This window comes from Acinonyx jubatus, chromosome E3, assembly GCF_027475565.1.
Source record: "Acinonyx jubatus isolate Ajub_Pintada_27869175 chromosome E3, VMU_Ajub_asm_v1.0, whole genome shotgun sequence".
NCBI lineage: Eukaryota > Metazoa > Chordata > Mammalia > Carnivora > Felidae > Acinonyx > Acinonyx jubatus.
Window position 1 is genome coordinate 29,576,180 of NC_069398.1, and position 17,461 is coordinate 29,593,640.

The following is a 17,461-nucleotide window of genomic DNA, read 5'->3' on the forward strand; positions in this document are numbered from 1 at the left end:
TGCTCATGCTCTGTCTCTCTCTGTCTCAAAAATAAATAAACATTTTTTTAATTAAAAAAAAGAAAGTGACATTAAAAAATTAGGCAATCTGAAAGACAAAAAGATTGAGCTGGTAGTGAAGAAACTACCCACAAAAAGAAGCTGAGCTCCAGATGATTTCACAGGTGAGTTCTAGCAAATATTTAAAGTAGAATCAACACCAATTTTGCACAAATTCTTCCAAAATATAGAACAGGTAGAAACACTTCCAAACTCATTCTATGAGGCCAGTATTACCCTGATAGTAAAACCAGACAAAGATAGTAAAGAACAAGAAAACCACAGACCAATGTATCTCAGGACATGGATGCACATATCCTCACCAAAATACTAGCAAACTGAATCCAGCAACATTATCAAAAGAAGGATACACCATAACCAGGAGGAGCTTATCCAGCAATGCAAGGTTATATAATACAGCATAACAATAACAATTTTTCTAAAAAACCATACGGCCATCTCAATACATGCAGAAAAAGTATTTGACAATACTTTTGTCCAATACCTTTTCAACAAAAACACTCAACAAACTAGGAAACGAATATTCTCAATCTGATAAAGGGCATCTACAAAAACTCACAGCTAACACCATACTTAATAGAAATAGACTGAACACTTTCCCCTAAGATTAAACAAAACAAGGCTGTCTCTATTGCCACTTCTATTCAACAATGTACTAGAAGTTCTAGACAGAAAAGGTAGGCAAAACAAACAAACAAAAAGAAAGAAACTCTATTCATGGAGGGAATAAAGAAGTAAAAGCATCTTTATTATCAGATAACATGGCACTGTACATAGAAAATCTGAAGGAATGAATTAAAATCTATTGGACCTAGTAAACCAGCTTAGCAGGGTTTCAGGATACAAGATCAACATACAAAGTCAATTATATTTCAATACACTGCAATAAAAAATCTAAAACCAAAATTAGGAATATAACTCCATTTACAACAACATTGAGAAGAACAGAATACTTAGGAATAGATTTAACAAAAGAAGAGCAAAACTATACTCTGAAAACCACAAATATTAACTGAAATAAATTAAAGAAGATCCATGTAAATAGAAAAACATCCAATGATCATGGATTAGAACTTAATATTGTCAAGACGGCAATACTCCTCAAATGCAGATGAACGCATTCCCTATTAGAGTCCTAGATAGCTTCTTTGTAGAAAATGACATGCTAAACTTAAATTTTATATGGAATTGTAAGGGACCCAGAATAGCCAAAACAATCTCAAAAAAAAAAAAAGAATAAAGTTGTAGAAGTCAGACTTCCAGTTTCAAAACTTACCATGAAGCCATAATAATCAAGGCAATGTGGTACAGGCATAAGGACAGACATAAAGGTCGATGGAATTGAATTTAGAGTCCAAAATTATACCCATGTGTTTATGGTCAACTGATTTTGACAAAGTTTCCAAGACCACTCAGTGGAGAAAAAAAGTCTTCTCAATAAATGGTGCTGGGACAAGAGAGGATGGTCACATGCCAAAAAAAAAAAAAAAAAAAAAAATGAAGTAGAACTCCTAACTTATACCACATATAAAAGAAATTCAAAATGGATCAAAGACCCAAACCTAAAAGCTAAAACTTTATAACTCTTAGAAGAAAATCAACGGATTAATCTTCATGCTCTCAGATTTCCCAGGGAATTCAAAGATATGACACCAAAAGCACAGAAATAAAAGGAAAAATACATAAACTGTACATCATCAAAATTAAACATTTTATGCTTACAGAAAAATACTTTGAAGAAAGTTAAAAAACACCTACAGAATGAGAGACAAATTTGCAAATCATACATCAGATAAGGAATTTGTATCTAAAAGATACAGAGAATTCTTATAACTCAGTAACAAAAAGACAAAAAACTGAACTATAAATGCACAAAAATTTGAATACACATTTATCTAAAGAAGTTACGAAACAGCCAACAAGCATATAAAAAGTTATTCAACCTCACTAGCCATTAGAGAAGTGCAAAACAAAACCACAAGAAGATACCCTTTCACACCCATTAAGGTGACCATCATCAAAACAGTAGACAAGTGTAAACCACATGTTGGCAAGGATGGCCAGAAACTGGAACCTTCATACCTTCTGGTGGGAGTATAAATGGTGTAGCTATTGTGGAAAACAGTTTGGCAGTTCCTTATTGTTAAACACACTTATTATACCTTAGCATATAGCAAGTTACTACATACCTTAGCAATTCCACTCCTGAGTAACTAAAAAAAAGGTTCAAAACAGGTATCTAAACAAAAACTTATACAAATGTTCACAGCAGCACTATTCACAATACCCAAGAGTTGTAAACATCCCAAATGTCCATCAAATGATGGGAGGAAAAACAAAATGCAGTATGTCCATACAATGGAATATTATTCTGCCATAAAAAGAAAGGAAGTAATGATGCACACTATAACAAGAATAAACTTTGAAAACATTATACTAATGAAAGAAGCCAGCCACAAAACTCACATATTATATTATTCTATCTGTATAGAGTCCAGAAAAGGCAAATCAATTAAGATAGAAAGTAGATTCATGGTGGTGTAGGGTTAAGGAAAGTGGGATGTGATACTAAAAAACTACAGGATTTGAGTGGATGATATTCTAACCACTGACTGCAGTAAAAGCTGCATGAATCTTTGAATGTTCCAAAACGATTTTTTCAGTTTCATTGAGTTATAATAGACCTATGCTACTGTATAAGTTAAGGTGTACTGCGTAATTCCTTGACAAACATATAAAGAAATGATCACCACAATGCAATTAGCTGACAACCATCATCTCATATAGTTAAAAAAACCAAAATTTTTTCCATTATGATGAGAACTTCTGGAATCAACTCTCTTAGCAATTTACAAATACATCATACAGCAGTGTTAACTATAGTCATCATGTTGTAAATTACCAGTCAAGTACTTATCTCCCTTATAATTGAATGTTTGTACCTTTGATCACCTTCATTCAATTCCTACCCCTTCACCCCTACCTCTAGTAACCACAAATCTGATCTCATCTTTGTATGATTTTGGTTCTTGGTTGTTGTTTTTTGATTCTACATGTATTAAGATCATACAGTATTTATCTTTCTCTGTCTCTTTTCACTTATCATAAAGCCTTCAGGATTCATCCACGTTGTCCAGTACAGAATTTCCCTTCATTTTATGGTTCAATAAGATGTTGTTGAATATACATACCACATTTTCTTTATCTATTCCTTTATCAACGAAACTCAAGCCATAAAAACAATTGAATTATATTTTAAATGAAGTTATATATCAATAAAATTGTTGTAGAATGGTAGGAAGGGAGAACGTGAGGGATGAAGGAGGAGAAGAAGGAAAGAAAAAAGGGAAGAGAAAAAGCAAAAATAGTAGTGTACATACATAATGAGAAGAAAAATGGATCCAGAAATGAAAATTTTAAGAGCTTCTTGGTATTTTCCACAAAGGGATCTCGTGGGTTGTTGAGGGAATCAATGTTCACTCCAAACGATGTGCTAGTAATCACATCCATGCTGTAGGCCCCCAAGATGCTGAGTAGAGAAAGAAAGGCATGGATACGTAAAATCAGCATCTTTACCATCCTTATCCAACAAAGACAGGAGGAAGTACATGTAGATTCTGATGCCCAGGCAAGACAAGAGCCATACTTTCAGAACCACCTGCTGGATCATCTAAAGAGTCTATATATGATCATTCTCACTCATGAAGTGGTCATGAGGTGTCAATGATGCAGCTGGCCCTGTGCTAAGATGGTGATACTATGGCAAGTCAGACACACCTCTTAGCTCCATGAGCTCAGTCATGAGCTCCGACCCAGGCAAATTACAGTAGTGTGTTTTGAGCATGGACAATAGAAGCCGGATTAGCACTGTGTCTGGGCAGAGTAAATGGTGGAATATTAACCCTTCCTAGGGGAGTCAAGAAGGGTGAAACTGATCTGGACCTTCTCTCACCACAGTATCTATGCTCAGAGCTGATTCTTCTTCAGCACATTACAGAACAGCAACACCACAATCTGTGCTGCCAGGAATGTCATCCCTTCTTCTCTACACCCCTGCTAAGGCTCCTGAAAGACCCTCTCTTCCTCAACTCCAGTGATCAGAGCTTTCCCCGAGGACACACTCATATCTGGAAAATATAAGAACTAAGAATGTTCCTGGTCAAAAAATATGTACCAGATCACTCCAATATTGATTTATGGGATGTCATAGATAAGTGATCATATTCCACTAGTTTTCCTAGGACAGTGCCAGTGTACAACTGATCATCCTGCATAATTTAAAAATATCACAGTTTAGGCAAAAAAAAATATATATATATATGGTTACCCTAACATGTGCAGGGCCTTCTCTCCTTTGTTACTGAAGGAAGGACAAGTGGTCGTAAAGTTAATATTTAATGTTTTGCTAATATCCTCAACAAAATCAGGAAGGGCTTTAAGTTGTTCTAAGTTCCACATGATAACTTCCCTGTCCCACCCACTGCCCACCAATATGTACAAAATGCCTTCTCCTCCCACCATTCCATACTCTCTACATACAATGATTCGTCAAATTATGTTTCCTCTTTTCAAACAATGTTATTTTTGTCTTCCAGAATATCCAAGGGGACAATCAAGCAGATAACTTAATCCCACCTCACGTACACAAAAGAAGACCCTCTCTCTCCTGACCTCCCTGCCTTTTGAGGGGTGCTACCTCTTCTTGGGTGGCCCACTGGACTTGTAGCACCACATGCCTACTTCTGTTTGTTCACTGGACTAACTCAACAGTGGGAATTTGGCTTTGTGGCAGCAGCTGGAAAGTGTCATGAGAGAACCAGAAGCTCAGCAGGTGCAGCTCTACTTACTCTTTCAAATTGACGGGCTTGCCTTTCTCTGCCTCCTTCCTCAGGTTCCTCACCAACACATCTCCATACTGGCCAACAATGGGGAACATCTACACACAAATACAATACCGCCTGAAGTTAAATCAGAAAATCAAGTCCCAGAATGATATGGCTTTCACAAACATGGAACAATGTTTTTTGTCGTTTTTTTTAAGTAGTCATTTTTTTAAATAACATATCTTATTATGTCTCTTCTAGGACATGAAAATAAAATACCCCTTTTAAAAAGCCCAAATTCAGCAGACTACCCCCAAGAGATGGACTATGGTCTTAGTTTCTATCTGTGCCCCGGTGCATTCCTTAACTTCCTAACTGAAAGTCCTCCCTTTCTTACCTCCTTGAGTTTTCCACTGGTGAAGGTTGGAGACAGCACTGTTCGTATTCTCTTCCATTGTTCATCTTCAGACAGAGAGATGGCACTTTTCATAAATCCCACTGGACCAAAAGACTAGAGTCAAAGCAAAAGACATTTTGCCTTATATAAGTTTTGAAGGTCTCTCAAGGGATGTGGAAAATTTGTTAAGCGGGCAGAAATTATTCAACAAATATTTACTGCCTATCTAATTAGTAGCAGGCCCTATGCCAGATGCTCAATAAATATTTATCCCAAATGCCTAGCTTCCTGCAAGGCTGAAGGAGACATCCAGCCACCTGATATGCTTTTCAGACTTCTTTCCAATCTTCTATTCCAGTATTTCCAGACTTCTATTCCAATCTTCTTTTTAAAGTAAATGCAGTTGGGGAAATCTGGTAGGGAAACTACTCCTCCAGGGGAATACACAAGATTAACACTAGTACTTCTCCTAAACTGTGCAGAGTAGAAATGGATTGGTAGAGATAGCCAGAGAGCCCTGGCAAACTGTATGCTGTCTCAGACCAGTTCTGTCTTCACATATATCTGTAGCAGGAGCAACTCAAAAACAGATGTCTTGATATGGTGATTAAAAAAAAAAAAACAGTATAGTTAACACTAAAAATATTAGGAATCTGGGGTGTCTGAGTGGCTCAGTCAGTTAAACATCTGACTCTTGATTTTGGTCCAGGTCATGATCTCACAGTTTGTGGGATCAAGTGCCATGTCAGGATACTTGCTGTCAGCACAGAGTCTGCTTGAGATTCTGTCTCCATCTCTCTGCCCCTCCCCCATGCTCGCTCAAGCTCTCTCACTCTCTTTCTCAAAATAAGTAAATAAACTTAAAAAAAAGATTAGGAATCTATCTGCTATTCTGAAGAAATAATGCAGGTACATGGAAAACTAATCCCCCTGTATTTCCCTAAAGGGACAGAAGGAAAAAGAGTGAGAGAATTCTATTTCTCAGTAGGGACTGGTCTATCAAGCCAAACAGCTCAAATCTTTCTTCCATCTTCCAAAACTATATTTTGTTTCAATATAGATATCTCCAATACCCAGTCACATTTAAAACTCACAAACTAGGAACAGAGGAAATCTTCCTCAACTTAATAAAGAGCATCTAAAAAAACCCACAGCTAACATCACCTCAATGATGTTAGACTGATATGACATCACCACGATGATGGAACGGGTCATGCCAGCCTCTGTCACCCCACAAAGAACAAGAGTTAGACAGCTATCCACAAACAAAAATAGGCCTAAGAGCTTTGGAGTCCATTTAAGAAGCTCCAACCTCACCATAGAGCAAAACTCCTGAGAATAACTGCACAGGAAGAGTAGGGAGAATAGCTTCATTCTGCCTGCATCACCCCAGGCCCCAGGCCAGCACTGCTCAGCACCAGGAAGACACTCCTCAGATTGAGAGGGGCCCCTGCTGGGTAGCGGACAGAAGCGTAAGGGATCACTGGTGCCAGCCTTTCAGGGCATGGCACAAGAGACCCACTTTGGTTTCAAACTTCCCGGAGACTGACACAGCTGACACATCTAGAGACAGTTAGAACAAAAAAGGGCAGGACTACCAGTATCAGCTAAGTGGCATGTATAACCATGGTGCTCTGTGTCCTGCTCTGCAGAAGACCCTACAAACCTTAGCTGCTAAGGAACAAGCAGCTGGCACAGCACTGTGCACCTTCTAAAGATTTTGCTGCTGAGAGTCCCACAGGTTTTCACATTGGTATGTTCCAGCTCCCTGAGTCCTGCTCTGCCCCATCTTCCCTCACTTGAGTTGCCTCCGCCAGTGTCACCACCAACACCCTGAGCCTGGAATCTGCACCAGCAGCCAGCCCTGGCCTCTGTGACTGGGCATATGTACAAAGCAGCCCAGGCCCCAGCTGTTTCTCAGGTGTCTGAGCCAGGCCTGACTCCTGTCACTGGAATGCACTACCACTTGAGACCACAGCTAAACCCTGAAGCTGTAAAACTACACAGCCTGTGTGAACTCCAGTCATGAGCCCCGACTGCTGTGCATGAACAAGTAGCTAGCCCCTGAAGCCACCTGAGTGCCCAAAGACATCCCAGGCACTCAAAGCTACCTTTGTACCCACAGTTGGCCATGGTCCCCACCAATGGTCCCAGCACAGTTTTGAGCATGTGCCTGCTCTCAGCTTCCACAGATGAGCATATGCATAGCTCCAATTCTGGCCAACATTCTGCTTGCTCCAATCTCCTGGCACTGGATCTGGTGGTGCTACTGAAGACCCCAACAGCTGTGCAGCCACAAAGAACCCTCCATGCTCTTGCCGCCAATGACATGCAGGGGCTAACATGGCCACCAGTTGCCTAATCAACTATGTCCTCCTGGATTAGTTTAAATTATCCAGTCAGAGTAGGGAAGAAGAAGAAGAAGGAGAAGGAGAAGGAGAAGGAGAAGGAGAAGGAGAAGGAGAAGAAGAAAAGAAAAGAAAAGAAAAGAAAATAACTGGGGGAAAGAAGCCTATAGGACTTATAAGACACCATCAAGTGAAACAATATTCACATATGGAAGACTCAGTGGTAGAAGGAAAAAGTGGGAAGAATGCTTACTTAAAGAAACAATGGCTAGGGGCGCCTGGATTGCTCGGTCGGTTGAGCATCCGACTTCTCTCAGGTCATGGTCTCGCGGTTCGTGGGTTCGAGCCCTGCGTTGGGCTCTGTGCTGACAGCTCAGAGTCTAGAGCCTCCTTTAGATTCTGTGTCTCACTCTTTCTGCCCCTTCCCTGCTCGTGCTGTCTCTCTCTGTCTCTCAAAAATGAATCAATGTTTTAAAAAAAAATTTGTTTTAAAGAAACAATGGCTGAAAACTTCCCAAACCCAGGGAAATATATGGAGATCTTAAGACATGAAGTGTGGAGCTTGGGAAGAAGATGGCGGTGTAGGAGGACGCTGGGCTCACCGCGTCCTGCTGATCACTTAGATTCCACCTACACCTGCCTAAATAACCCAGAAAACCGCCAGAGGATTAGCAGAACGGAGTCTCCGGAGCCAAGCGCAGACGAGAGGCCCACGGAAGAGGGTAGGAAGGACGGCGAGGCGGTGCGCGCTCCACGGACTGGCGGGAGGGAGCCGGGGCGGAGGGGCGGCTCGCCAGCCAAGCAGAGCCCCCGAGTCTGGCTGGCAAAAGCAGAGGGGCCCGGACGGACGCAGCGTGTTCCGACAGCAAGCACGACTTACCGTCTGGGAGGTCATAAGTTAACAGCTCTGCTCAGAAAGCGGGAAGGCTGGAGGACAAAGGGAGGGAGAGCTGCTGAGCCCCTGGACGACAGAGCTCAGTTTGGTGGGGAACAAAGGCGCTCACCAGCGCCATCTCCCCCGCCCATCCCCCAGCCAAAATCCCAAAGGGAACCAGTTCCTGCCAGGGAACTTGCTGGCTCCGCCCAAACACCCAACTCTGTGCTTCTGCGGAGCCAAACCTCCAGCAGCGGATCTGACTCCCTCCCACTGCCACAGGGCCCCTCCTGAAGTGGATCACCTAAGGAGAAGCGAGCTAAGCCTGCCCCTCCTGCCCCCGTGCACCTTGCCTACCCACCCCAGCTAATACGCCAGATCCCCAACACCACAAGCCTGGCAGTGTGCAAGTAGCCCAGACGGACCACGCCACCCCACAGTGAATCCCGCCCCTAGGAGAGGGGAAGAGAAGGCACACACCAGTCTGACTGTGGCCCCAGCAGTGGGCTGGGGGCAGACATCAGGTTGGACTGCGGCCCCGCCCACCAACTCCAGTTATACACCACAGCACAGGGGAAGTGCCCTGCAGGTCCTCACCACTCCAGGGACTATCCAAAATGACCAAACGGAAGAATTCCCCTCAGAAGAATCTCCAGGAAATAACAACAGCTAATGAACTGATCAAAAAGGATTTAAATAATATAACAGAAAGTGAATTTAGACTAATAGTCATAAAATTAATCGCTGGGCTTGAAAACAGTATAGAGGACAGCAGAGAATCTCTTGCTACAGAGATCAAGGGACTAAGGAACAGTCACAAGGAGCTGAAAAGCTCTTTAAACGAAATGAAAAACAAAATGGAAACGACGACAGCTCGGATTGAAGAGGCAGAGGAGAGAATAGGTGAACTAGAAGATAAAGTTATGGAAAAAGAGGAAGCTGAGAGAAAGAGAGATAAAAAAATCCAGGAGTATGAGGGGAAAATTAGAGAACTAAGTGATACACTAAAAAGAAATAATATACGCATAATTGGTATCCCAGAGGAGGAAGAGAGAGGGAAAGGTGCTGAAGGGGTACTTGAAGAAATTATAGCTGAGAACTTCCCTGAACTGGGGAAGGAAAAGGCATTGAAATCCAAGAGGCACAGAGAACTCCCTTCAGATGTAACTTGAATCGATCTTCTACACGACATATCATAGTGAAACTGGCAAAATACAAGGATAAAGAGAAAATTCTGAAAGCAGCAAGGGATAAACGTGCCCTCACATATAAAGGGAGACCTATAAGACTCGTGACTGATCTCTCTTTTGAAACTTGGCAAGCCAGAAAGGATTGGCACGATATTTTCAGTGTGCTAAACAGGAAAAATATGCAGCCGAGAATCCTTTATCCAGCAAATCTGTCATTTAGAATAGAAGGAGAGATACAGGTCTTCCTAAACAAACAAAAACTGAAGGAATTTGTCACCACTAAACCAGCCCTACAAGAGATCCTAAGGGGGATCCTGTGAGACAAAGTACCAGAGACATCACTACAAGCATAAAACATACAGACATCACAATGACTCTAAACCCGTATCTTTCTATAATAACACTGAATGTAAATGGATTAAATGCGCCAACCAAAAGACATAGGGTATCAGAATGGATAAAAAAACAAGACCCATCTATTTGCTGTCTACAAGAGACTCATTTTAGATCTGAGGACACCTTTAGATTGAGAGTGAGGGGATGGAGAACTATTTATCATGCTACTGGAAGCCAAAAGAAAGCTGGAGTAGCCATACTTATATCAGACAAACTAGACTTTAAATTAAAGGCTGTAACAAGAGATGAAGAGGGCATTATATAATAATTACAGGGTCTATCCATCAGGAAGAGCTAACAATTATAAATGTCTATGCGCCGAATACGGGAGCCCCCAAATATATAAAACAATTACTCATAAACATAAGCAACCTTATTGATAAGAATGTGGTAATTGCAGGGGACTTTAACACCCCACTTACAGAAATGGATAGATCATCTAGACACACGGTCAATAAAGAAACAAGGGCCCTGAATCATACATTGGATCAGATGGATTTGACAGATATATTTAGAACTCTGCACCCCAAAGCAACAGAATATACTTTCTTCTCGAGTGCACATGGAACATTCTCCAAGATAGATCACATACTGGGTCACAAAACAGCCCTTCATAAGTTTACAAGAATTGAAATCATACCATGCATACTTTCAGACCACAATGCTATGAAACTTGAAATCAACCACAGGAAAAAGTCTGGAAAACCTTCAAAAGCATGGAGGTTAAAGAACACCCTACTAACAAATGAGTGGGTCAACCAGGCAATTAGAGAAGAAATTAAAAAATATATGGAAACAAACGAAAATGAAAATACAACAATCCAAACGCTTTGGGACGCAGTGAAGGCAGTCCTGAGAGGAAAATACATTGCAATCCAGGGCTATCTCAAGAAACAAGAAAAATCCCAAATACAAAATCTAACAGCACACCTAAAGGAAATAGAAGCAGAACAGCAAAGGCAGCCTAAACCCAGCAGAAGAAGAGAAATAATAAAGATCAGAGCAGAAATAAACAATATAGAATCTAAAAAAACTGTAGAGCAGATCAATGAAACCAAGAGTTGGTTTTTTGAAAAAATAAACAAAATTGACAAACCTCTAGCCAGGCTTCTCAAAAAGAAAAGGGAGATGACCCAAATAGATAAAATCATGAATGAAAATGGGATTACTACAACCAATCCCTCAGAGATACAAACAATTATCAGGGAATACTATGAAAAATTATATGCCAACAAATTGGACAACCTGGAAGAAATGGACAAAATCCTAAACACCCACACTCTTCCAAAACTCAATCAGGAGGAAATAGAAAGCTTGAACAGACCCATAACCAGCGAAGAAATTGAATCGGTTATCAAAAATCTCCCAACAAATAAGAGTCCAGGACCAGATGGCTTCCCAGGGGAGTTCTACCAGACGTTTAAAGCAGAGATAATACCTATCCTTCTCAAGCTATTCCAAGAAATAGAAAGGGAAGGAAAACTTCCAGACTCATTCTATGAAGCCAGTATTACTTTGATTCCTAAGCCAGACAGAGACCCATTACAAAAAGAGAACTACAGGCCAATATCACTGATGAATGTGGATGCAAAAATTCTCAATAAGATACTAGCAAATCGAATTCAACGGCATATAAAAAGAATTATTCACCATGATCAAGTGGGATACATTCCTGGGATGCAGGGCTGGTTCAACATTCGCAAATCAATCAACGTGATACATCACATTAACAAAAAAAAAGAGAAGAACCATATGATCCTGTCAATCGATGCAGAAAAGGACTTTGACAAAATCCAGCACCCTTTCTTAATAAAAACCCTTGAGAAAGTCGGGATAGAAGGAACATACTTAAACATCATAAAAGCCATTTATGAAAAGCCCACAGCTAACATCATCCTCAACGGGGAAAAACTGAGAGCTTTTCCCCTGAGATCAGGAACACGACAGGGATGCCCACTCTCACCGCTCTTGTTGAACATGGTGCTGGAAGTGCTAGCATCAGCAATCAGACAACAAAAGGAAATCAAAGGCATCAAAATTGGCAAAGATGAAGTCAAGCTTTCGCTTTTTGCAGATGACATGATATTATACATGGAAAATCCGATAGACTCCACCAAAAGTCTGCTAGAACTGATACATGAATTCAGCAAAGTTGCAAGATACAAAATCAATGTACAGAAATCAGTTGCATTCTTATACACTGACAATGAAGCAACAGAAAGACAAATAAAGAAACTGATCCCATTCACAATTGCACCAAGAAGCATAAAATACCTAGGAATAAATCTAACCAAAGATGTAAAAGATCTGTATGCTGAAAACTATAGAAAGCTTATGAAGGTAATTGAAGAAGATATAAAGAAATGGAAAGACATTCCCTGCTCATAGATTGGAAGAATAAATATTGTCAAAATGTCAATACTACCCAAAGCTATCTACACATTCAATGCAATCCCAATCAAAATTGCACCAGCATTCTTCTCGAAGCTAGAACAAGCAATCCTAAAATTCATATGGAACCACAAAAGGCCCCGAATAGCCAAAGTAATTTTGAAGAAGAAGACCAAAGCAGGAGGCATCACAATCCCAGACTTTAGCCTCTACTACAAAGCTGTAATCCTCAAGACAGCATGGTATGGGCACAAAAACAGACACATAGACCAATGGAATAGAATAGAAACCCCAGAACTAGACCCACAAACGTATGGCCAACTCATCTTTGACAAAGCAGGAAAGAATATCCAATGGAAAAAAGACAGTCTCTTTACCAAATGGTGCTGGGAGAACTGGACAGCAACATGCAGAAGGTTGAAACTAGACCACTTTCTCACACCATTCACAAAAATAAACTCAAAATGGATAAAGGACTTGAATGTGAGACAGGAAACCATCAAAACCCTAGAGGAGAAAGCAGGAAAAGAGCTCTCTGACCTCAGCCGTAGCAATCTCTTACTCGACACATCCCCAAAGGCAAGGGAATTAAAAGCAAAAGTGAATTACTGGGACCTTATGAAGATAAAAAGCTTCTGCACAGCAAAGGAAACAACCAACAAAACTAAAAGGCAACCAACGGAATGGGAAAAGATATTTGCAAATGACATATTGGACAAAGGGCTAGTATCCAAAATCTATAAAGAGCTCACCAAACTCCACACCCAAAAAACAAATAACCCAGTGAAGAAATGGGCAGAAAACATGAAAAGACACTTCTCTAAAGAAGACATCTGGATGGCCAACAGGCACATGAAAAGATGTTCAACGTCGCTCCTTATCAGGGAAATACAAATCAAAACCACACTCAGATATCACCTCACGCCAGTCAGAGTGGCCAAAATGAACAAATCAGGAGACTATAGATGCTGGAGAGGATGTGGGGAAATGGGAACCCTCTTGCACTGTTGGTGGGAATGCAAATTGGTGTAGCCGCTCTGGAAAGCAGTGTGGAGGTTCCTCAGAAAATTAAAAATAGACCTAACCTATGACCCAGCAGTAGCACTGCTAGGAATTTATCCAAGGGATACAGGAGCACTGATGCATAGGGGCACTTGTACTCCAATGTTTATAGCAGCACTCTCAACAATAGCCATATTGTGGAAAGAGCCTAAATGTCCATCAACTGATGAATGGATAAAGAAATTGTGGTTTATATACACAATGGAATACTACGTGGCAATGAGAAAAAATGAAATATGGCCTTTTGTAGCAACGTGGATGGAACTGGAGAGTGTGATGCTAAGTGAGATAAGCCATACAGAGAAAGACAGATACCATATGGTTTCACTCTTATGTGGATCCTGAGAAACTTAACAGAAACCCATGGGGGAGTGGAAGGAAAAAAAAAAAAAGAGGTTAGAGTGGGAGAGAGCCAAAGCATAAGAGACTCTTAAAAACTGAAAACAAACTAAGGGTTGATGGGGGGTGGGAGGGAGGGGAGGGTGGGTGATGGGTATTGAGGAGGGCACCTTTTGGGATGAGCACTGGGTGTTGTATGGAAACCAATTTGACAATAAATTTCATATATTAAAAAAAAATAATAAGATAAAAAAAAAAAAAGACATGAAGCGTAAAAGTCCCCTAATAAGATTGAATCCAAAATAGACTTCACCAAGGCACATTATAATAAAACTGTCAAAAATTAAAAACTAAAAAAATCTTGAAAGGATCAGGAGAAACAGAGCTCATCACATACAAGGGGACATCCATGAGGCTATCAGCTGATTCCTCAGCAGAAATCTTGAGAGCCAGAAGTTAGTGGGTGATTTATTCAAACTGTTGAAAAAAAAATACCAACCAAGAATACTTACCCAGAAAAGAAGACCTTCTGAAGAGAGAGAATTTGGGGTGCCTGGGTGGATCTGTTGGTTAAGTGTCTTGATTTTGGCTCAGGTCACAATCTCACGATTAGTGCAATCGAGCCTAGCATCAGGCTTTGGACTGTTAGCATGGAGCCTGCTTCAGATTCTCTCTCTACCCCTCTCTGCCCCTCTCCTGCTTACTCTCTCTCTCAAAATAAATTAAAATAAACTTAAAAAAAAAAGAAATGAGAGATAAGGATATTTCCAGAGCATCAAAAGTGGAAAGAATTCATCACCACTAAATCTGCATTATAAGAAAGACTAAAGGGAGTTCTTCAAGCTGAAAAAAAAAGGACACTTACTAGTAACATGAAATCACATGAAAGTCTAAAACCTCACTGGTAAATGTAAATATATAGTTAAATTCAGAACACAGTGATATTGTACTGGTGATAGCCAAATCATTATAACTCTAGTGAAAGGTTAAAAGACAAATAATTAAAATAATAATTTGTTAATTTGTTAAATACACAATATAAAAATATGTAAATTGTTACATCAAAAACATAAAATTGGTGGTGGAGGAGTAAAAACATTGAGTTTTTAAAGTGAACAAAGTTAAGTTCATATTAGCTTAAAATAGACTGCTGTATCTATAAGATGTTTTATGTAGACCTCCTAGAGTAGATGTTTTTTGTAAGCAAAAACCTAGAGTAGACACAGAAAAGATAAAGAGGAAAAATAGAAGCATACCACTATTAAAAAAAAAAGCAACATAAAATCACAAAGGAAGACAGGAGAAAGGAACAATGATCTATGAAACATCTGGACTGCTGAAATGACAACAGTAAGTCCTAACCTATCAATAATTACTTTAAGTTAAAAAAAATTACTTTAAGTGTAAATGGACAGATGAATGGATAAAGAAAATGGAATATTACTTAGCCTTAAAAAGGAAGGAAATCCTGCCATTTCCAATAGGATGGATGAATCTGGACAGCATGGGCAAGATACTAAGGGAACAAAACTAGACACAGAAGGACAGGTATCTCATGATCCCACTTATAAGTGTAATCTAGAAAAATAAAGTCAAGCTCAGTATAGTGGGTAGGTGATAATTATCAGAGGCTGGGTCAGAGGGCAAGGGACAGATACTAATCAAACAATGTAAACTTTTGGTTATAAGATGACTAAGTTCTAGAGACTGAATATACTGCATGGTGATTATAATTATTAACATTGTACTGTATACCTGAAATTTGCTAAAAAAAAATACATCTTCCATGTTCTTAACACACACACAAAATAACTCTGGGTGGTGATGGTTACATTAATTCACTTGTCACACTCATTTCATAATAATACATAAATCAAAACATCACAAACATATACAGTTTCATTGTAAATATATATATCTGAATTTTTAAGTGGAAAAAGACTGAATATTTCCTCCTAATATCAGGAACAAGGCAAAAATGTTCACTCTCACCACTCTTATTCAACATTGTAGTAGAAATCCTAGCTAATGCAATAAGACAAAGCAAGGAAATAAAAGGCATACAGATTGGAAAAATAAACATCAGAGTGTCCTTATTTCAAGTGACATAATTGTCAATGTAGAAAATATTGAGGAATATAAAAAAAAGAGCCCTCAAGGTACCTGGGTAGTTCAGTTGTTTAAGTGTCCAGATCTGGATTTTGGCTCAGGTCATGATCTCATAGTTCATGAACTGGAGCCCCACATTGGGCTCTGGGCTGAGATTGCAGAGCCTGCTTGGGATTCTCTCTATCTCTCTCAAAATAAATAAACTTTAGGAAAAAAAGACCACTGCATCAAATAAATGAACTAAGCTAGGCTGTAGGAAACAAAATCAACACAAAAACCAATCCCATTTCTATATAATAACAAGAATATGTCAAAACCCATTAAAAACACAACAATTATAAACACTCAAAGAAGGCAAAATACTTTAGGTGCACATTTAACAAAACGTGTATGAGATCTCTATGCAGAGGGCAAAATGTTGGTGAAAAGAATAAGAGAAAACCTAAATAAACACATACTGTGTTCATACATTGAGAGACATGACGAGGTAAAGATACAGATTTTCCACAAATTGATTGATAGGATTAAATCATGTCTTCCAAAGCCTTGGAAAATATTATATAAACATAGATAAGCTAGTTATAAATTTGTACTGTAAGGCAAAGGCACTGGAATAACTAACACAATTCTAACAAAAATAAAATGGGAGGAATCACTGGACATATGTTTAGAGGTACTATATGGCTACAGTAATCAGGACAGCCTGGCACCAGTGCAGGGATAGATACAAGGATCAAAGAACAGAACTGGGAATGAGAAACACACACACACACACACACACACACACACACACACACACACACAGAGGCACCACTGAATTTTGATATTGGTACAAAAGCAATTCAGTGGAGGAAATACAGCCTTTTCACACTGGTGCTGGAGCCATTAGACATTCAAGGGCTAAAAACAAAGATCTTTGACCTAAACTTCACACCTCACAATTAACACTAAAATTAACACAAAACAGATCACAGACTTAAATGTAAAACACAAAACTATACAAAACTATATACTTAAATGTAAAACATAAAACTAAATACTTGGAGAAAATCTTTGCGACTTAGGGCTAGGTGAAGAGTTTTCAAACTTGATGCCAAAGTCATAACCCATAAAAGGAAAAAACGAATACACTGGCCTTATGAAAATAAAAAATAATGTTTGCTCTGCTGAAGACCCTGATACAACGAATAGACAAGCTACACACTGTGCCTACAAAAGAATAGTAAGAGGGAGACTTTTGGTGATGGAACAGCTCTGTAACGTGATTGTGGTGGTAGATACACTAATCTACAAGTAAGATAAATGTTCAGACAGCAACACACACACACACACACAAATGGGTAAACATAAAACTGCTGGAATCTGAATAAGCTCTGTGGCTAGAACCAATGACAAATTCTGCTTTGATTCTGTCCTATATAGTTAAGCAAGATACTGTCTTAGAGAAAACAGCTTGAAGGCCACATGACATG

The 17,461-nt window shown here is 39.5% G+C and overlaps 1 protein-coding gene across 1 annotated transcript in view; it reads right to left on the reverse strand.

Annotated features, from left to right (window-relative positions):
* LOC106981197 (cytochrome P450 3A12) overlaps window positions 1-17,461 on the reverse strand; it is a 67,096-nt gene that overhangs the window by 43,160 nt on the left and 6,475 nt on the right. The window contains exons 5-7 of the mRNA XM_015079337.3: window positions 5,281-5,394; window positions 4,908-4,996; window positions 3,441-3,589 (exon numbers count right to left, since the gene is read on the reverse strand). Of these exons, the coding sequence (XP_014934823.2) occupies window positions 3,441-3,589; window positions 4,908-4,996; window positions 5,281-5,394 (352 nt within the window). The remainder of the gene's footprint in view (window positions 1-3,440; window positions 3,590-4,907; window positions 4,997-5,280; window positions 5,395-17,461) is intronic.